Genomic DNA, 22,222 nt, shown 5'->3' on the forward strand with positions numbered 1-22,222 from the left:
AAAATTCTGGTCTTTTCTTCTTCAAATATTCATGGGTTAGTGGCGAGGTTTGTTTTGTCACTGACTGTTGTACAGTTTAATGGCTCATTAGTTTCCAGTATTGTTTTTCGTTACATGATTTTTCAACCACAAACTGAAAATCTGCCTGTTTTTCAGTGAATATCTGTAAAAAAACAAAAACAATGGGCCTGAAGTCTATTGTAGGTTAGTAGTGAATGTACAGCCAACAAAAGCTGAAGTCTATAAGTTGTGAGTGATTTTCCACCAGTGACCAAAGTGATAATGACGTATCAGTATTTTTTTGTTTTAGGGGGAAAGGGATCAAAGCTGATTTGTGTGTTTTGTGCAGATGTAATTGTGCCAAAGTAACCAATAAAAACTGTGGCATTGAAAAGGAAGGTTGTTTAGCAATGGATGTGAAAAAATTCATAAATTTAAAATGTCATTGCTGCAGTGTTGTTGCCCGTTTCAACAGCAACTTGATTTATTTTGCAGCTGTTTCCTTTGGACAAGAGACAAGAAGACCTTCCTTTTAGTTTGATGATACAGCAAAGTTGTTGATTTTTTTATATATTTGCAGTTGTGTAATAGTTGTGAAGTCCTATTAGCATTTTTCATATTCATATTTCATATTATAGTGGTAGTGTTATCCAAATCTCAGACTTCTTAGATAATATATTGTATCATTGAAGCTTACATTTTTATATAACTATCTTCTAACTTAAAAACAACACTGTAGCTTCTGATTGGGATTCATGGGATGCCCCACATGGGTTATGGGTGGGTGCAGTGGGCGGTGACTGACCTTGAAGACAGTTACATTTGGGGCAGAAACTAAATTAATCTGTGAAATGGATGGGGACAGCATTTCAGAACCACAACAGAATAACAATTGCCTTCCTTTGTCGTTGAAAAACTTTTATTAGGCGTGCCATGCGCACACTTAATGACAACCAGCGTTGGCAGAAATGTGCCCGATAAATCTATCAGAGCAAAACAAACCTACAAATACAAAAAAATAAACAGATATTACATGTCAGTATGTGAGATATCTTGTTGAGAATTATAGATTTTTTTATAATATCAAAGTGGCAGCTTTATATTTTGAACTTTCACCACATTTTCATTACCAGCACACATTATGGAGAAAGCTTGTTAACACTGACAGCATTCAGCTGACCGCAAGTCAGTGAGCTGGTACAGGCATAATGATGCAACGGCTGTCTGGTGAAGATAAATAACAGGACTAAAACAAAATGTCAAGCTGTGGTCGATTGGAGGCTTTCAATTCATTATGCGCTCCCCTAAACATTCAGCAAAGCTTAGTCCAAAAACATTTAAGCTCCCATGTATAGATTCAGCAGGCCGGCCCAAACCATTATGAGCAGCTTCTGCAAAATAATTCTGGGTTGCTACAAGGTTTCGAGGAGGTCAACAACTAATTAGAAACATACAGAAACAGTCTGAAAATCAGAAACTGAACTCATTCAAGTACACACTTTAAATAGAATTTAATGTGTTGACTGTCTACCCCACAAGAACTGATTGTGTTTCTGGGACCACACCTGTACAACACAGGTGATGAGACATATTAATATTTGCATAGAGACTTACTTTTTTTTTTTGGCTCTGTTTAATAACTGAATAAAAGTGGTTATCATCAAAAACACTAAGTGCCAGTGCTGGCTAAATGAACCATAAACCTCCTTAATTTGATGTTGCTATAGTGGCTACACATAGAGCAGATTACACTGTAAACCAATGAAAATAACAGCAGCAACCAAGGCAGACATTAGAAGAAAACAATTTCAATTTTAAAACACATGCTTATCTGCAGCACCATGAAAGCTACAGAACCCCAAACCAGGGAAGTACCTTTAAATAGATGTGACAGTAGCAAGGCAAGTATAGATTTAGTTCTAAATGTCTACAATCAAACAGTGCAGCGATACCTGAACTATAGATTAAAACATAATATGGCCAAATAAATACTAAGAAAATAAACAGTGCAAATGAAGTCAGGAAATACAGATAAAACACCAGAGCGTTTGGCAAATAATAATACTAGTAAGAACTACAATTGGCAATAACTAGATAGGGATAAATCGGCAGTTTTAGCTCCGGTTTCTTCACCTGCCAAATGTTCAGAGGTTAAGTTTAATCAGACTGCTTCTGTCTAAGTATTGTTAGCTCAGGTTGACAAGCTGCATGTCAAAGAAAAATCTTCATAAAACCAACACGACAACAAAAGCTTGATGAGGAAGTCAAATTATTTCTGTGAAGTCTGACTGATTTTGCAGACCTGATGAGTCTACGTCGTCTTTCTTTCATCATTCAGTATAACCTACGAGAGTCAGTTCATACTTCAGATTTAGAAAAGCTTGCAAACAAACACATGCATCTGCTAAAAAACACAGAGTTCATTTATTGGCTGCTACACACTCTTCTGTTCTGGGTAGCTGCAGTAATAAGTGGGTCATTTAACATTACTGGAAATAATTTGCTGTTGTCAAAAAAGTTACTCGGCATTTAACTTCCCTCACCGACAAATAGGAAAAAAAAAAAAAGGCATGAATGGTCAACAACAGTCCATGTATACGACCTCTGCTCCTAGTGAGGAGAATATTAGCTGTGTTCTGGGTAACTGCTCCCAGATACACCTTGTCTGGAATAAGCTGCTAAAACATCATGAAAAAAAAAAAACAGTTAAAAAACCCAGCATGATATAATGCGTACATGCATCAGTGTTTGGTAAAAATGTGAGTATAACAAAGTTATCCAAGATTTTTAATCATTAGGCTAGAAGAGCCTGTATGGGGGATTAAAAATAGGAGACAAAAAAGTCATAGCAGTACTCTCGTAACTTACCAGTACACTTGTATGCATATTCTGTAAACACGATCGATGACGTCCTGATTCACAACAGGTTTGTCTTAAAGGTGCAGTGTGTAGAATTTAGTAGACTTGGCAGAAATGAAACATGATATTCATATGTATGTTTTCATTAATGAATAATCACCTGAAAATAAGGATCACTGTGTTTTCGTTACCTTAGAATGAGACCTTTATATCTACATAGAGTCCCCTTCCAGGGTGGCCGCCATGTTGCACCACCATGTTTCTTCAGTAGCCCAGAACGGACAAACCAAACACCGGCTCTAGAGAGGGCCTTTTGTGTTTTTCGAGGCCACCGTAGGTTCTTCTACATGCTTGGAAGGGGAGGATGAGGGGTATTCAGCTGCTTGCAATCTGCCAACTCACCACTAGATGTCACTAAATCCAACACACTGGTCCTTTAAAATGCACTTTGTTGGATTTTATGATCTCTCGAGAACTTAAGTGAAGAATTCTGTACATTACCCAACAAAAACAATAAATAACATGTATGTGCTACACTTAATATTTCCATTATGAGTAACTGTGACATTAAGCAAAATATACACAAACCAAACTGAGTGAAAAAATAAATTACCGAAATAAGAGTTAATAAAGGAATTTAGATTTAAGTATGTTTGTGTTATTGCCGCATCTGAAGACAAACCATTTGTGAACCAGCAGTTATATCTAAAATCATAACACTTTTCATTAATAAAATCATACAGTGGCCAACTACTTAAAAAGAACCTTACATTATAAATTATAAACTATTGACCTATGACAGCTTGTCAGTCACCACATAAGGAGCACTATCAGCAGCCAACTACTCTATCAGGAAACAGCTTTCGGATTAAAACTACAATCATCAATCTAACACCTTCCCAGTCAACCAATCAAACTGTTAAAAGGCCATGATATGTCGGCATCATTTTTAGGCAATACGGTTAGGCAATTTTAACATAAACAATTTCATAAATAAGAATTTTGATCCTCATACTGCATTATGTTCTTCATTAAGAATATGTTGCATTTATTTAATCAGCATCATCACCGTCCATACCTGCTTCATCTCAGTATGACGGCTTTTGACTTTGAGAGTCAGGAAATTGCATCTACAATTGAACAGTTGAATTTAGGCACACACGAAAAAAATGGAAACTAAACGCTTCAAACTGAAATACAAATGAGATTGATTGAGTTTTTGGTTGCAGGGAAGAAATATATCAAACTACTATTAATGGCAATCCTTGCTCTGCCATATTGCTTTAAAATGCCACCTGTCTATCATGGCCAATACCAACACCTTTAGTCTGGACAGAATAATCAGTCCTTCCTGGTCCTCCTCTGGACTCTGTGCAACTATGATGGCTGAGATTCTGTCTCACAGGGGGCGCTGTGACTTTGTTCTGATTCCACCTTTTCCTGCTCCTCCTCCTCCTCCTCCTCCTGAACCACTTCTTCTTCTTCTCCTTCCTCCTCCTCCTCCTCCTCTTGCTTCTGCTGCTGCTGCTGCTGCTGCTGCTGTGGCTGCGGCTCCTCTGATTGGATCTCACTCTCTATTTCTTTGGTGGGTCTTTCCTCTTCCCCAATCTCTTTCTCATCTGAGGAGAAGAAGTGCAAGTCAGACATGTAAATAACCAGCAAGAGAAGAGACAGAAGGGTGAGAGAAAAGGTGGAGGTAAGAGAGAAAGAGTGAGCGTTTAAGATTATGTGAATACATCAAACGATTGGTTGTTGGGAGTTAAAAACAGTGATAAATCAAAGGAAATTAGCGGCATTCCTTTTGTTAAGATAAACATCAGTTAAACAAGAGTTGACTGACAACGGAGTTCAACAACAAAGCCTCATGAGGGTAATTAAAACTGAGAAATATCTGTCAGCGTCAACAACAACAGAGGCTCTGCTGTTTCAGATACACATATGTCAGGAATATAATTACATTGTTAGAATCATTGCAATTTAATAAAATGATTAGCATGTTTCACTGTGGATCTAAAAAATCAAATGAGATTCATCGACATGCACCATTATTTGCATACTTGAAGATTCATTCCGTTAAATAGAAAGTAATCTGTCCAGCCTGTGGCGTAAAGGAAGACTTGTTGAGTCCTGTTTGGAAAGGATTAATATTCCAGGAGGAGATAGGCAATAAAATATTTGCTCTGTTCTTCTACTAAACTCATTGCTCTGGATCACACAGTCCAATTACAGATGGCGGTTTGTGATAATCGAGGATATTCTGAGGGAAAAATCACATGACGCACGTCACCTGCTGAACTAAAAATAAATGGAAACAGAGGTGTGGATGCATGAAATCTCAGACATATGCTGACTTAAATGGGACTTAAAATTTCAGGATGAACAACATGTTCACCTAATCGGAGGTATTTGACACTGTAATTAAAACTGGGATCAAGAGAAAATGTGTTAAGATAACTAATCAGCGCTCTTAAATTAAAATCACTCAAGCTCCCCTCAGGAAATATATCCCATCCAAATGGGGATTAAACACAAAAATGACACTTTGTGCACGAAATATTAGACACTGATGTTTTTTTTTTTTTACATGAAGTGACTCAAACAGACACAACTCCAATCTGTTTTTGACCAAATGTAGGCGTAGAAGAGGACCAGAGGTGGTTTCTTGAGACAATTTAGACATAAATATAGTAAATTGATCAATTACAAAGTTGGTCTAAATATTTTGTACACTCAGTGAAGACCAAATCTGGGTCAAAGAAGTATTTTATTTCATGTGGCACCAAATATTTAGAGCTGATCCACCAATCCTTCATCAGATTTCAGTTAAAGCATTTACAATTGTGATTTTTTTGAACTTGAAATTGCAAATCTCCAAAGCGGATTTGCACTTGTAAAAACTATTTGACCAAAGTCTGGTGTAGTCATCCAGGAACTGCTAAAACCCATTATTGCTTTAGTGTTACCAGAAGTAGCGATTTGTGATAGGCATAGACTGTGCTCTATAATGTTATGGATAGGATTCTATAGCCAAGAAAAGTGACTCATTTGGGAGCTAAACAAATCAATTAATCAGTTCAAATTAAGCCAGATCAGACAGTGCAGGGAGAGGAGGAGAGTCTGGGGAACCTGGACTCTGCAGAGGTCGGTTCTGAGGGTTCTTTGGACTGTGCTGGATCTGGAAACTGTGGACCATATTCCACGGAGCCGGAGCCTTGGCTAGAGGCAAGATCACACTGTTAAACCCACTGGTCACTGTAATGCTGCACAGTTAAGTGTGCTCACAGGTCTGACAAAGGAAATGTACAGTGATACTAACGGATACAGGCTGTTGAGACGGCTGAAATGCATGCTTGATCGCTGCTGTTTCTACTGTGCACTAACGAAGAATCAGTTTCCAAACTGATACTGACTAACAGGTATGACTCACACTCTTTAACCAGTATGCCACTCAAAGACATTTGTTTGCATTTTCCCTCCAACTGGTTTGATTATGTTGCACCACCATGACGACAAACAAGAAAGTCGTCCTCATCTGGCAAGAACCAGGTCTGCAAGAGCATAAACTTTTCTACTGATCTCTGTATTTCAGACACTGAGAGATCACTTTGAAGGAGATGACAGGTATTCTATATCTCATGTATTTCTCAGTTTTAAAACTACAATCACAAAAACACTCTGTAGATTCCTGTAGCAGAGAAGATGATGATATTTGAAGGTGGTGCTGTCTCACCTCCGCTGGCTCCCTGCTCACTAACAACTACAAAAGGATAAAAGTTGGCATCATTAAAAGATGGGAAAAGAATCAAACACAAACTAAAGAAAAAATTCAACTGGAGCGCTACACTAAGAAGCATTTGACACGGGTGGTTAGGACACGGAGTAAGTTACATAAAAAACAGTGTATGAGTGTGTGTGTGTGTGCGTATGCAGGTCTCTCTCAGGAGTGTAGTAAACATTTTCAAAGTCTCAACCAATTTTCTCAGTTGCCTTTCTTTTTGTCTGATCTCAGATATTTATTTCAGTCCATCTCTGATTGTTCCTCCAGTGTGTAGAACCTTTTATTTTTCTACAATTTCAGCATCAGTCTTAATTAGGACTTCCCTTTAGCATTGCTCTTGACTTTAACACACTTAAACACATTTTTTCGCTTTTTTTTCCCAGACCTGAGGAGACCTGGTCTTGATTGGTCTTGCTTGCTGATTGTGTCTGTTTGTCTGTGTATGTGTGTTCTTCTGTACCTCCAGAAGGGGGCGTGCTCTCCTCTGTGTCTGTCCCAGAACGTGGTGTTGGTCCAGGGGAACGTGATTCTGCACGCAGCCTCCTCTCATAGCTAAACTCTGGAAGCCTGGGAGCCTGGGGGCGGGTTTTCCTAGCTGGATTCAGGAAGTAGCAATATGCGCAACGAAAGGCTGGGGAGAGGAGAATAAAGAGAGAGAGAAGGAGAAAGAAAACAAGAGAGAGCGAGCGAAACAGAAAGAGGCGGTATTAGAGAGGAGATTGCATCAGTTTACCCAGTAGGACAAAGCCCAAGTATCAAGATTCCCCTGGTTACTAATTCCAGTTTGCCTTACAATGATCTCCTGAAGTTTGTAATCTCAAAAACTTCATTTGCATTACGTTCTCTCTTGATGGTCCTTCTCACTAAATGTGGTAGTGTGTTTCTGTCTCTCTTACCTAGATATTCAAACTCTTCTTTCAGAGCCATGCCGTTATGAGAGAAACACTGTTGGCAGATCAATGCGTATCTGTAGGAAAGAAGAAAGATCAGAAGGAGAGAGACTGCTTGAGATCATAAATCTGTGATGTTCGGTGTATTCCAGGAGTTCTTTCACAATAGTTAACCTCTATTTATCTGCCCCTACGTCAGTCAGTGATTACCTGTTTTCCCAGAAGACGTGTACCTCTGTGCTTTACTTTTCAATGCAAATATGGTCAAATATGTACAAGCTAAATAGAAAAGTATGGGGTCTATCTGTGATCGAGGGTTCTACCCAACCCTCGTAGGAAAAGTTATGGAAGCAGTAGATCTGCAGACATGTCGCTGTGTGCCATCTGCAGGAAAGGACATTAAAAGCTTCTGCAATTATAACACTAACAATGAGCTGCAGCTTTTTTTTCCTTTTCACAGTAGTTGTAGTTATTAGTTATTTTTCCAGTAGGAAGCAACATAAACATGTCTTCATCTACAGGTCTAAACTAATACAATTTGATAGTGATCCAATACTATAGATGGGGCAGGTTAGCATGTATAGAGGTAGTCTGACAACGACTAAACACCACTCCCTTGTGGAGAATCTGCAGACTGCTAAATGAGGACATGACTTTGGTATGTTACGAGCTACTGCCATGAGGTGCTTCAGATCTAAAAAAAAACAAAAAACACTGTCTTTACCTGTTCTGTGGTCCATCCCCTACCAGGTACTCAACGACTCGGTCCACAGCTCCTCTGTCTTTGGGCAGAATGGGTCTTGCTAATGGAGGACCTGGAGGATGCATGCCTGCAATAACACACACAGGGAGATTATTGTACACACACACACAGAAAATGCATTGCTCTTTTTAATTCAGGAATAATTTAGTGTGTGTATTTCGATGGTTTAAGAGGTTTATATTTAATTCTACAGACTTCTGATGTGTACTGCCATTCTGGTGGGGCCTAAACCAGGTAATTGGATCCAACAAACCCCAAATTTAAATCACAGAATACAGCTACAGCTGATAATTCTTCTTTCATACATAAATACACACTGTTATACAAGGATGTACTCCATTTCAACGTACCGACACCAGGTATAGGGGAGCAGGGGGTCCTAGGTACTGCCCCCTGGAGGACAGACGCAGACAGTGCAGATCTCTCTGGTGGTCCTCCTGGAGCTGAGAGAGGGACAGGTTCTGGAGGGAGAGCAACATGTAATAAAGACAGAGACTGATGTCTAAAAGAACTGAGTCAAAGGCAACTGGTCTTGCCGTTTATTCCAGTTGCCTTTGACTTCGCCCATAGCCTGGTCGACTGAGAGTCTGCAGGGACCGGCAAGAGATGTGACTTGTAATGTTCCTCGGTGAAACATCACAACTGACAAGCTCCCGGTGTCTGTGATCCTGCAACATACTTCATTAAGTATCTCTGTTTGTCCCCTTACCCACAGGTGTGCCCCCTGGTCCCAATGGGGTCTGTGCTCCACGTTGGGGAGTCATTACCATGGCAGCTGGGGTGCCCATTGGCATGGGTCTCATTGCCACCCCCCTCTGCCGAATCTCTGAGGAGAGGAAAGGAATTCATTAAGAAAAATGTGTTCTTTTGTGGAGAAAATAATTTAATGTGTATCCTTTTGTTGTATTTCAGTAACAAGGAATCGTTGGCCTGAGTTTCATCAAACACCACACATTAAATTTGAAATGTCACGCTTTTATCTTTTGGTTGTGTATTTCTGCATGTGTTGTACCTTGTCCTGGTCTGGGAGTCATCTGAGGACGCACCGGAGTCGACTCCAGCTCCTGCAACATAGCAACAGTGAACAAAACCGACAAATGTCAAACAAAACAAAAATAAAATACAAGGTACAATTAAGAAACTTTCAGATAAAACAAAAAAAACTAGACAACAGCACTCACAGCTTTCTTCTTAGCTTCGGGATCAAAGCGTTCCAGGATGAGTTTGGCGTTTTTGTACGTCTCCGTTTCCATCACTTCCTCAAGCTGGAAGCATAAAGCAGGGAAACTTTAGTTCTAACTTGCAGACTGAATTGTGGTCTCTTGGTTAAAACACAAAGGAGAATCAGGGCAAACCTCAGACAGAGTCATTCATCTGATGTCGGGCAAAGCCTGAATGAATATATATAAGATAATAGGCCCAAAAAAAAAGGTTTTGACATGAGTCATCAGTGAAAAAAAACAAAAAAACCCAACAGAAAGCAGCTGTAATGACCAGCTTGTTTGATAAATCATCATGCTGATGACAAGAAACACTATTTTACATATGAAATAAAGATCAAAATGTTGCTTTTTCACCTCAAAAGGTGAAGAATAGAAGAGTCACACTCCTGCATCCCATAACATCCCAACTCTCTTTAAACAAGTCAGTAAAAGACACAACTGTGAAGGATTTGACACTTACAATCTTTTTTTTGGCAACCTTTAAATCTTCTAGTTTATCATCTAAAAAAGAAGCAGAAACAACTTTAGTTAATTAAAAAAAAAACATCTAAAATCAATTTCATTTCCATTCACTTCTGCTCTGAAATGCAATATGTCAAATATATTCAGAAATGGTGTATTCTTAATACAAGTTAATGAGTTTGTATTACAAAGTGATTGATTTTTGATGTTTAGAACACAAAAGCTGTTTGTCTTTATAGGGCAGACTATAAAATCAATGTAATCACTGTAAGGAATGTGTAACAGTTACTGTAAGTACGACAACAGTAACAGTGTGGTGAGTCGTGAGTCCGTCATGGGGTTTGTCTTGAGATTAACAAAAGCCTGAAAAGGAAATAGGAGGTTTTAACTGAATGAAGGGACTGACAGACAACTTACTGTTTCTCTCAGTGCGTTTGGAAAAGATAAAAATCAACAACTTCCTGATGAACCACACCCTGGTGAAGAGAAAGATAAAGACAGTCCAAGAGAGAAGTAGTTATTCCTCATTATCAACATCCGATTAAAACTTGTCAACTAACACAAGAACAAACAAAAGATATATTTGTATTTGCTCACTGTAGAGCATAGAAAATTCAAGGACTTAAAAACCAGATTTAAAATTACACATCTGTGCTTTGCAGAGGATTGTAAAACATCTTGGAGAACAGCACAGACACTCACAGCACTGGGTATATGAAGAAAGGCAGGGCCATGGCTAGTCTCTCCAACCATTGTTCAGGTAGGTAGAGACAGTAGACGATCAGAGAGACCAGCAGGTAAAGAACCGACGAGTAGAAAAGCAACCAGCCGACCCACAGCTGCAGAAAGATGCACATAAATACGTTGATGAGGAAAAGGAAACCAAACAATCCGAGAACGTCACTGTCCATATTTTGCTGAATTTACCTTTTGCAGACGCTGATTTTTAGCTCTAAACTCCTCCAGCTCTTTAATCTCCTACAAGAGATAGATGGAGGTTAAAGGTTATTTAAACACTGACAGATAATCAATCTTCAATAATCAAATGTTACGTAGAGTTCACAGTCTTTCGGTTTCCGGGAGAGGGATTTGCTTTTTGTGCTTTCTCATTTCATTTGGGATACTCGTTTATGAGTTATGGTTTCAGCTCGGTGCCGCATCCCTTCTTCATTAAACAAGTGACCTTTCTCATGACTCAGGATCAATAAAAGTTAACTCAGTAACTATGCTGACTAAAACATGGAATTTCTGCCTCATGTTCAGTTACGTTCATCCCCTTTTTTCAATAATCCAGGCCACAGCTGACTGTATAACCCCATTAAGAAAAAGGTCATTTGCAAACTTGTAGGTATACATCTTCTATGCTAAAAGAAATGTGTGAACACATAAAATCAGACACAATATTCAGTCAGTACCTTGTCCAAGTTCTCCAGCTGCTCAACTGTTGTTGGCTTTGTCTGGATGGAGGGTAAAGATCAGAAAAACATCATTAGAACAATGAACACTGAGCTTCTCAGTGTCACTTCCAACCAACACATTCAGAACTGATTAATTCATCAGTAAACAATCAAACCTGTTCCTGTAAACCCAACGCTAGCTAGTGACTTATCAAAGAGTCATTTCCTGGTTCATGGAAATATTTCGACCTCAAGGACAGTAAATAAAAGCAGATGTGATGTACAAAAGTATGTGTTTTCCCTTGTTTTCTCTCTGTCTTAGAGCTCGACCGACACTGGATTTTTTTTGGCCGATGCCGATATGCAAGAGTAAAAAAATTCCAATATCGATATATCTGCCAATATTTTATATCTATATTTATATATCACATTTTTTTGCAATGATCCCTCAAATATCAAACACTTGTGACAAAGATATGCAATGGAGGCAGGATATATTACAGTTTAACGATAAAATAAATGATCCAAAATGACATCAGTGCACTGGAAGAGTAAACTTCACTGGGAATTTAATAATTATAAATAACTATAAGTTAAAAAAGACACAAATAGAATATATATAAGATTATATATTAAGGTCAAATATACATAAAATGCTGCCTATATGACTTTAAAAAATAAAAAACATCGGTGCATATCTGACAACATATACGCTGATATCAATATACAACAATATATCTGGGATAGGCCAATATCGTCCGAAAATATCCTCCAACAGATATATCGGTCGGGCTCCACTCTGTCTCTCTTCTTCTATTTCCCTTTGGCTTCTCTAGTATGTCTAAAAATAGTGAGTGAATTTAATCCAGCTCGAGCAGAGGGTTCTGTGAGGTGACGACTATCACCACCAAATTGTCTCAAATACTGTCATCACACACAGGAGGAACACAAGACAAAACTCTATTATCAATCCGTGTTCAGACATAACTTTTTGTTTAAAGCCTGTCAAGTTAAATAATTCAACTGTCAAAATAAAAGATAGAATTTATGTGAGTCTTTCAACACATTCAGGCGCTGTGTGTTTATCGAAATGTTCAATTGTGTAGACACAGTGGAACAAAACTAGAATTAATGATGAAGTGCATCAGATTTCAAGACTTTTGTTGCAAATTTTGAGAAAACTGCCAAAGAAAATGAATGAATAAAACTAAAAAACTCAAATGTTACTGTTTCAACAACTTGGCTGACCAGGGTAGAGGGTCAGTCAGTAGAGGGTCAGTCTTATTGATTTCTGTCTATCTGCAATTGTTGCCTGTATATTTTGGAGCTTATTTAAAGATTTTACTGTTACTGGTTGAGGTACTGCATGATTTGTCCCCACTTTATTGATCAACCCTTGTAAATCCTTGTGATGCAAGATAACCTTTTAAATGTCAGTGCCAGGACTTTTAACGCTTCCTTTTCTTTCATCTACTTACCTTCCATCGGGATATCAGAGCTCCCATATCTGTAAATTACAGTAGTTTCCTCTTTGATTCCTTTGGTTCACTGTGAAACAGAAAGTCTCTGTTAAACGGGTAAACAAAGCACATAATTATTGCTGTTAAAGTTGCATAACTTATGCTGCTAATGTTTAACACCACATTTAAACCTTTCTATGACTTTTGCACTTACATCATCACAGGATTTAGCAAGCTGCCTATAGAATAACTGGGCACAGTGACGGCTATTGTTGTTGAGGATTTACTGAGAAAATCTTTGCAAAGGGCCCTTTATATAAATTCAGGAGTAACATAACATAAGGCTGTACAGTACTGACAGATAATCTACTGCGAAGTTGGACTTTGCTTAAAAGTGTCTGACATATGAGGTGGTTCACGTGGAATATCATGTGCTTTGTACGAGGCAAAAATCAACCTACTATGAGCGGCTCTAGTTTTGTCTCACTGTATAAAAGGGCAACACCGGTCTCACCGGTGACGACTACAGCTGCAACGATTAATCGATTAGTTACCGACTATTACATTAATCGCCAAACTATTTTGATGATCGATTAATCATTTTGAGCCATTTTTTTTAGAAGAAAATTTCCACATTCTCTGATTCCAGCTTCTTAAAACTGAATATTTTCTTATTTCTTTAGTCCTTTAAGATAGCAAACTGAATATCTTCGGGTTGTGGACTGTTGGTCAGGACAAAACTAGAGATTTGGGAAACAATGATTGCCATTTTATAGACAAAAACACTAATTGATTAATCGTGAAAATAATCGACAGATTAATCAATAGTGAAAGTAATCGTTAGGTGCTAGTTATGTCAACAACTAGGACTCTTAAACAGGATGTTATGTATCCTGCAGGACATGACTCAGTCATTTATACTGTGGCCTAAAGGCTGCTGTTGTGTTGTCTTTAGTGGGGAAACCAGTAAGAAAAGTTCAGTGCTTATCATAATATGAGTGAGCCAAAAAAAACAAAAACAAAAACTGTATGTCTTGCAAAGCCTACTAGCAAAATGTTCATGTTCTAATTTTACTGGTTTGCACCCTTGGCAATAACACTTTTTCCCCAAGTAAATAACTTGAAGTCATGCTAAACTAATGACCTCGTAAAAAATGTTTAGAAGTCAACTTTTGTAATCCAAGAGGGTATATTAACTAAAATCCCTCGGGTTATAGTACCAGGGTGGTCACCAGACATAAATGTTTGTAATGTTACAACATCAGCTAGCTTTTGTCCTTAAGACTCTCCATTCATAACTTAAACGGTTTGCAGGTAAATAAGTCGGTTTCTTGTTTAGCATTGTCCTGTTACATGAGAACAATAAACAATAATATAATTTCACCTTAGCAACTGGCTAACGTTAACTGCTCCATAACACTGGACATTTCAAACCGCTGCTAGCAAGCTACAGTAACGTAATCTAACCATCATTATAGCAGGTAGAGAGGCTATTCACCTGAATTTAACTTCACAAATACCTTTTGTGTGAATTAAGCAAAAATATAGCTTACATGTTTGAACGCTGATGTAGTCAACTAGCTAGCTACAACAATAATAACAGACTAGTAACGTTACGGAGGTCCCCAGCAGGCATGCTGTCGGTTAGACTGGTCATCATTAATAGGACTTTAATTTAAATAAGTACTTACGTTAGGTGATGTTTCTATGTTTCTGTTAGCGGGTCATTTAGTCACGTTAGCGCAGAAACAAGCAAACTGTAGACTTTAGCGCTCAGTTCTGCTCTGTGACCTAAACTGACATCTCTAATGCAAAGAGAGAGTTGGCGCGGCGTGTTGTCGACGTAACTGACGTAACCCGGGAGCAGAGGTTGGTTTGTTTCCCAGAGTCCTTTGCGTTGTAGTCTTTTTCTGCCCTTCGCTGTTTTGATATGCAGACTGCCCTCCGTTTTCACAATGTTAGGAGGGTTTAGGCTCAGGATGAAGACTGCATTCAATAACTACTTATGACTACTATTATATCAACTAATAGCTAAATTTTAAAAATTATATATTCATTAGTTGATTTTAATTTGTCCTAAATATCACCGTCTTTCAAAAACTGGAGACAGAGACACATGAGCCACACGCACTTATGTGATTCATTTATTTTATAAATTTTTGCATTTAATAATTCATTACATATATGATGAAAGGATCATATAAATCATATAATGATGAAAACTCAAACTGAAGTAATAAATGACCACAGCAGTTACTGAGCAGATCATCAAATAATTAATATTCACAACAATGAATATCCAAACATCAAATTATGATATTCAGTCATTTAAAAAACAAACAAAAAAACCCCATTACAATTAGATAGGTCAACTAATGAAAGGTAAGTCACTAAATAATCAATATAAAGGTAGAATAATAGCCTATAAAGTCAGTCATCCACAATGAATAGAGTCCAAAAAAGAACCTCAACACACATTCAATACTGTTAAATACCGCAGATTATAGCTTCATGTTTGTTTGTTTGTTTGTTTTTTAAAGATGTAGGTCAGAATCTCGCCACTAGCTGTCGCAATTTCATTAGGCTTTCATGAGGGCTGTCACTCATCATTGGATATGTTGGTTTGTTATTTGAAAAGGATGAAAATAAAAGTGCTCCTGGTAGCCTATTGCTCATTATTTTGTCTTAATACGTCATATGTTTGACTCAGTAAATCAATTATTCTAAAAAGATGATAGTCTCATTGTAAATATTCATTATTTATGTAGCCATTCATTACTAGGGGCATTTGTTATTTCATCAGTTTGAGTTTCATCATTCTGATCATTACTTCATAAAAAATGACTTCAAAGATGACAAAAAACAAAACTTAAATCCTACTGACACCTGCATGACCAGGTGATTTCTGCTCCGTTCGCACCATAACAGTGCATCCATTATGTCTCTCATTGCAGTCTCTATTATTTTTCCAATATAAATAAGGATAGCAGGCATGCAACAGATGACCTTTTATCAACATCTGCATAGGCTATTGCTTACACAATTACACAATAATAACAGAGCTCAGTATAAAACCATAACACATATTCTGTCCACCACTGAGGAAGAGTAGCTGGCCTGCTGTATGTCTAATGTACTCAAGGGAGCGCTAGGAACCTCTCTTTTTTCCCATCTGACATTAAGATCAAGATAATATCCCATGCAATAATGCTATCATTGTTCTTTACAATAATGGCTCAGTAGACATCTTTATCATAATTTACAACATATAACTGCAAACAAGCAAATCGATTCACAAGGTTTTTAAGCCACAAACTGGAAACTCTTCAGAGCAGTTACCTTATAATGTGTACAATTTAAACTAGAAGTCACTCTTGCTGCTGCTAACTGTTTTGACATGTGCTTTTAGAGTTTCAAGTCATCAAATGAGACAGCTCCATAATTACTCTAAAAATATTGATAAGTCTTGAATATCATCGATCAAATCCTACATTTCAAAGTTTGCATAATGTTCAGTTTGCATAGACTAATGCCTTGCATGGCAACATTAGTGTACTAAATGTCTGCCCATCATCCTTGCTCTGAACAATTCAGTTGAATGTTTAAAGGACACTGTGTGCCCTTTGTCAGAAATCTTTCACATGTACTGGAAGTCACATGAACTGTAAGTGTAACCATAGATTTCCTTGAATGTAAATATGGGTAACAAATTCATAGTGACTTCTTCTTAAAGGAAATTCCCCCTTTCAGTGTCTCAGTTTCACTGCATTCTGGGAGTTGTTTAGTGTTGATCTGGACAGAAACACACAGACATATACACACACACACTCAATGTATGTTTTCATAGTGGTCCACTGTTGTGAAGTCGTGGAATCTCCCAAATATTTAGAAGCATTCTCGCAACTCCCAGCTGAGCTGTTTCAGATTAAGCTGCGGTGTGCAGAGATTTGGCCTTCAGCTTTAATGCTCACAGCTTCCTCTGGAGTCTGAAGAGTTATGGGCCTAATAAAACCCTCTTTTTTTCTCCCGCTCTCTCTCTCTCTCTCTCTCTCTCTCTCTCTCTCTCTCTCTCTCTCTCTCTCTCTCTCCCTCTCTCTCGCTCTCTTTCTCACATAAACACAAATACACACACACACAAACACACACACACACACACACACACACACACACACACACACACAAACACACACACACACACACACGTACACACACACACACTGGCAGTTGATGTATATTATAACTGATGAGTATTCCTGACCCCGATGTTATTTCCGTTTCATTAACCCATAATAAATTAAATACCCAGAATGAAAATGAACAACAGGGACTTTTCCAACTCACCAGTATACCCCACTTAAACAAAGTACACACACACACACACACACACACACACACACACACTAATTGCATTATGGAACAAATGGATGGTTGCAAAGTCACTGAACACCACAGGAGTAATCACATCACGTGTCTGCACAGTATATCTGGCAAAGTAAAAACGCAATAAAATAAATAAAATGGTCACTCATGTTAGTATTCGTTTGAAACTGGCGTGCATTAAAGGGAACAGATCAATGTGTATTTTCATCTCTGCGTGATTTGCAAGACAGTCTAGAGATTTACTGATGTACTTACTTTAGTTTAGAAGATTTATTTTTAATAAGCATCTAAGATGAGACTGATCTGAGAATAAATATAATTGTAATGCCAGAAAGATGTCCTGTTGCACATTGTGGCTTTCTTGTTCGTTGTGGGTTTTCCTATTTCTGTATTTGGATTTTTTTTTTTTTTGACATGCTTGTCTTAAAAGTAAAATTGGACACAAATTTTTAGATGTCATCTCCAGCTACGTGGCACCTTCTATCTATTCCTTATCTGTCTATGAATTTCAGGCTGAATTAGAATAAAATCTTTATCTTTTTGTGCGTTTTTCCTGCGCAGTCGTACCCTTTCCTTATTAAAAAAAACTCTCACATGCATTAGCAAATATTCATATGCTGTTCGATTGTAGACCTCAATGAGTATCATTTGATATTATGACATGAGCATCAATGTCGTCTCCCTCCATATGTCTAGAATCCTTTATGCAGGTCTCTCCGGTGAGGAGGAAAGGCTTTTTTGCATGACACCATTTGCCTGCCTGGCTCACTTTTATTGACTGCACAGTTCGAGTGGACGGCACATGGTTCAAAGACACTTAAGTTTAGGGCGGTAGACCATTTATTGGACTTGGCAATCAGTGTGAGTCTGTCAAAAAAACAGGGAGACACCTGCTTTAGGACAGATGTCCATGCCGACGCTTGGACGTGAGTTTGGTCTGGATTTGCTGCTGTTAGGGCCTTTCATCCACCTACAACAAGGTAAGCCTCCTTTATCCTGCTGAAAATCAAAAGGAGATTGTATGAATGAATGAATGAATGTATGAATGAATGAATGAACTTTATTCATATAGCACCATTCATGCACAGGATGCAGCTCAAAGTGATTTACAAATCAGCAGCAAAAACAGTTTAAAACCATACACATGCACAAGATCAGTGATAGCAGTAACATCAATAAGCTTTAATAAAACTAAGTCAAGGGTGTGTCTGCTCGTTGGTCTTTTAATATGTTGGATAAAATCAAAAGAGTCAATGAGATTTAAACACTCTGAGGCCTTTGAGTCTTCGCGTTGATCCAACATATAAGTTAAAATCTCCAATGAGATTTAAATCGTCAAAATTGGTAGAAATACGGGATAAAAATTCGGAGAATTCAGATAGAAAGTTTGCATTGTGTTTGAGAGGACGGTAGATGGTGACGGGAAGTGCTGGAGTATCATTTGGCCTCCGGAGTGATACAGTTACATCTTCAAAGGAGGAGAAAAGACCGAGCTCGCACAGCTTTTTCCCACTTTTTTTAAAAAAAAAATTCACATTCAATCCTTTATTTAACTATTTTCATTCATTAATATTTAGGTTTTAGCCATTATATTCCTTTGTGCTCTTTATTGTTTACTCACCCTGAAACGCTCTGTCGACTAACTTTAATCTTCCAGTAAATTTCCTCTACTTTTTAACCTGCATCTGAACTGAATGAACCGCAGCGCCTTGATATTTCAAACAGAAAATGCCTAATAGGCTAAAAAAGTTTGATTCGTTTGCTGAAAATAAAGTAAAAAAATAACTGTGGCCTACAAACGATTGCAGTTATTATAATAATTATTATTATAAAGGCCTATAGTCCACTATAGGAGCAGGCCCTTAACAACTGTTAAAGTGGAAAATAACACAGGACTAAATAGTCTCAGTTTACGTGACAGGTATAATTTCTCGACCTAGTTACATAATTCAAATCATTCATTTCAAATCTATACTTTATAGTGCTAAGTGATAACAGGTAATTGATGTTAATAAACGACTACTACTAACAATAATAACCATTTGAATATAAAAAAAATAATAAATAAGTCCAGCCAAGCCTTTAATAATCTTCCAGGCTGCACGGAAAATATTTTAATGGCCTATTTTGGTTTCAAGATCAGCCAACTACAGACCCACTCTTTTATTACACTTAATTTATCTGGGCTTTTTTTTTTTTTTCGGAAGGGGTTTAATGGTTTGGGCCTATATTTTAAATGAATTGAGGCCTTCGTCTACATTTCTCGTTTCACGTTTCAAACGTTATAAGCCAGAAATGAGACAGCCTGAACAGTCATAAAATCTCAGATCTAAATCCGGTGTGTTCATCTATTTGATACTAAAATGACGTCAACACTGTGGCGCAACAACAATACAGAAGAGAAGCCACGTTATTTCACTTTTTAAAGCTTCGTTTATTCATTCGCTCTCTGTCGGCTGTAGTTGCCGTTCGTTGACCCTAAATTGGTGTAACTGAACATAAAAGCATAAAGCTAAAGTGAGAATAATTCATTAGCTGTTTTTACACTTTTAAAGGCGTTTTATACAGACACACACAACCTGACGTAACACACAACACAGGCGCATTCACATCCAGAAGCATGCAGCATGTTTACTAGAGGTCATCACATGTTTTCTGGGTTGTTAACTATTAGAGCAACTGTGATGTGGTCCAGTAATTAACCATTTAACATGTTCAGTATATAATCAGATCAAAAACGGGAAGAAGTTGTAAAAAAAAAAAAAAAAAAAAGAACAGACAGGCCCTAATGGAAGGGTTTTCCATACGCATGTCCCTGTGCTGAGCATTCAGGTCTTTTCATTAGATATAAATATTTACTGTTCAACAAACGGGAAAAAATCCCCAAACACTACAAAGGTATTTATACTGCACTCCTTTTTCTTCAGGGGTTTCTGGTGGAGCCATTTTCAGCTGATTTAATGACTTACATCTGCCTATGATTTGTGATGACCTAAATATAGCCATCATGCACATTTCAGGTCTGCATCTGGTTTGTTCATTTGACTTGAGTTTTAGCACCAAAAAGGACTTTAATGCTACAAAGTAGAGTTCGCACCAAATCACCCGCGCTTATGAGATGTAACCGGGATCACAAACACCGAGCTAAGAGTGAGTTGATGTACAGAATCTATATATCAGTTACCTGGAGTCACTCTAGTTCTGTGAGTGTAGCCTAAGGGTGTCACTGTTTTCACTAATAAGCCACGACTACCAGGCCAAACTAGTGATGGAGATGTTTCCTACTGTGATGTGTCTAAATGTCTCCTGTTCATACTGATCATTAGAAGATCCCTTCATGATGCACTAACAATCTAAGTGATGGGTGGATACTCCTTGTTTTGTGCAAAAATGTATTTAAAAGTTTATCTGAAGCTAATATGAAGCTTCAGCCGCCACAATTAGCCAAATCAAGTAGATATCTTTCAACGTTACAGTCTTTTTAGTGCCAAAGTCCCTCTTTTTGTTACTATACTTCCACCACAGCTCAACAGGAAATCACAAAGAGAGAATTTGATGCTAAAAAGACTGTAAATGTGGCAGATATCCACTTGATATGACTAAGTCAGACTGCTGAAGCCTCATATAAGCTTCAGAAAATACATTTTTGCCCAAAACCGAGGCCTGTAGATTTTGTCGCCCATCACTTAAACATAAAGCACATTTGAAGGAGATCTTTTAACAGTCAGTATGAACAGGAGGAATGATTACAGCAAGGAAAACCTCTTTTCAGTGTTAATATATTGTTTTAAAACAGACTTAAAAAATTGTGAACCATCCTTTAACTATCATGTATTATTGTTCTTATTCTTATTCTTATTCTTATTCTTATTCTTATTCTTATTCTTATTCTTATTCTTATTCTTATTCTTAAAATGGGGTGCTTGAGGGTGTTCCAGGGCATCCCCAGCAAAAAATATCTACAAGCAAAAACCTTATCAGATGGGGGTCCATGGTCTAATATGTATCAGTTTAGGGGTCCTAGATGTGATAAAGTCTTAATCAACTTCAATGTCACATTATATTTTTTCTGACAGTCATCTTAGTTCACACACATCTTTATCCAACAACACTTTCATGGAGTCAGCAGAGCCTATGGGCTCATCAAAGGCCGTATCAGAATCGCACACATTATATGGTCCGCATACATCGAGGAGATCAAAAAGATGATTCCGGGTATGAAGTGTCAGTGACTATTCCATAAGGACAACACACTTTTGTCTCTCAGCGAGATGTCCTCATGGTGAGTGAATGCATGAAATAGGAAATGTCTTTTGATTAGACACATATTTATTAAGCAATAAATGGGAAAATCCCCCACCACAAGGTTTTCCTTTAACATAGATCATACATCATGAGGACATGACTAAGATGTAACCTGAGGACAACTGCTACAGTATAACTAACCACCTCTGCTAAGATACTGACTAACACTACTGCTGCTGCTGCTGCTCCCAATAGCTTATATTATATTACTGTTAATACTGGACTAATACTGTTACTGCTGCTGGCCAGCTTGTCTGCTAGTAGCATTGGTTTGAATTTTAGACTATTCTCAAATTTGTGCCGAGTTTATAAAACTTTAAATGGTTTGGCCCCTCCTGTGTACACTTGCTCAGTAAGTTCTATTAGATCCTCCAAAATATCCTCTATACGAGATTGTACCAGACCATTTCATCAGTCAGCTTTCTCTGTCAAAGCCACAACTCAGTGGAATGTCCAACCCGATGATATGAAGAGCTGCATTTCCATCAGCACGTTCAAAACTAAATTAAAATTATCTGCTAAAAACTACTCAGCACTGTAACCGCTGACTCTAAATTCCATCTCATGGTCTTCTCATGAATGCAGATAATCTTGCTGTTGTGTATAGCTTTGTATTTTGTATTATGTGTCCTGTGTGTTTTTTTTGCTTTCTGCTGTTATATGTTTGAATTGTGATCTGCTGAAGGGACTGCAGATGAAAATTAG

General features: G+C 37.8%; 1 protein-coding gene across 4 annotated transcripts; it reads right to left on the reverse strand.

Moving 5' to 3' along the window:
• Positions 1-3,148: 3,148 nt before the first annotated feature.
• On the reverse strand, positions 3,149-14,678 carry lnpk (lunapark, ER junction formation factor). Of its 4 annotated transcripts, none has more exons than XM_042434364.1 (16): positions 14,524-14,678; positions 12,851-12,920; positions 11,391-11,432; positions 10,903-10,953; positions 10,678-10,814; positions 10,393-10,451; positions 9,974-10,014; positions 9,472-9,555; positions 9,303-9,354; positions 9,000-9,116; positions 8,641-8,733; positions 8,252-8,357; positions 7,534-7,604; positions 7,098-7,268; positions 5,986-6,075; positions 3,149-4,478 (listed from the first exon to the last, which is right to left on the reverse strand). In XM_042434364.1, the coding sequence occupies exons 2-16, from the start codon at positions 12,875-12,877 to the stop codon at positions 4,237-4,239; spliced, it is 1,383 nt and encodes a 460-aa protein (XP_042290298.1). In that variant the 5' UTR covers positions 12,878-12,920; positions 14,524-14,678; the 3' UTR covers positions 3,149-4,236. The 4 variants fall into 4 exon arrangements, with proteins under 4 accessions (XP_042290298.1, XP_042290297.1, XP_042290300.1 ...); XM_042434363.1 differs by having other exon boundaries at positions 8,641-8,751; XM_042434366.1 differs by lacking the exon at positions 5,986-6,075.
• Positions 14,679-22,222: the final 7,544 nt, after the last annotated feature.

This window comes from Thunnus maccoyii, chromosome 14, assembly GCF_910596095.1.
Source record: "Thunnus maccoyii chromosome 14, fThuMac1.1, whole genome shotgun sequence".
NCBI lineage: Eukaryota > Metazoa > Chordata > Actinopteri > Scombriformes > Scombridae > Thunnus > Thunnus maccoyii.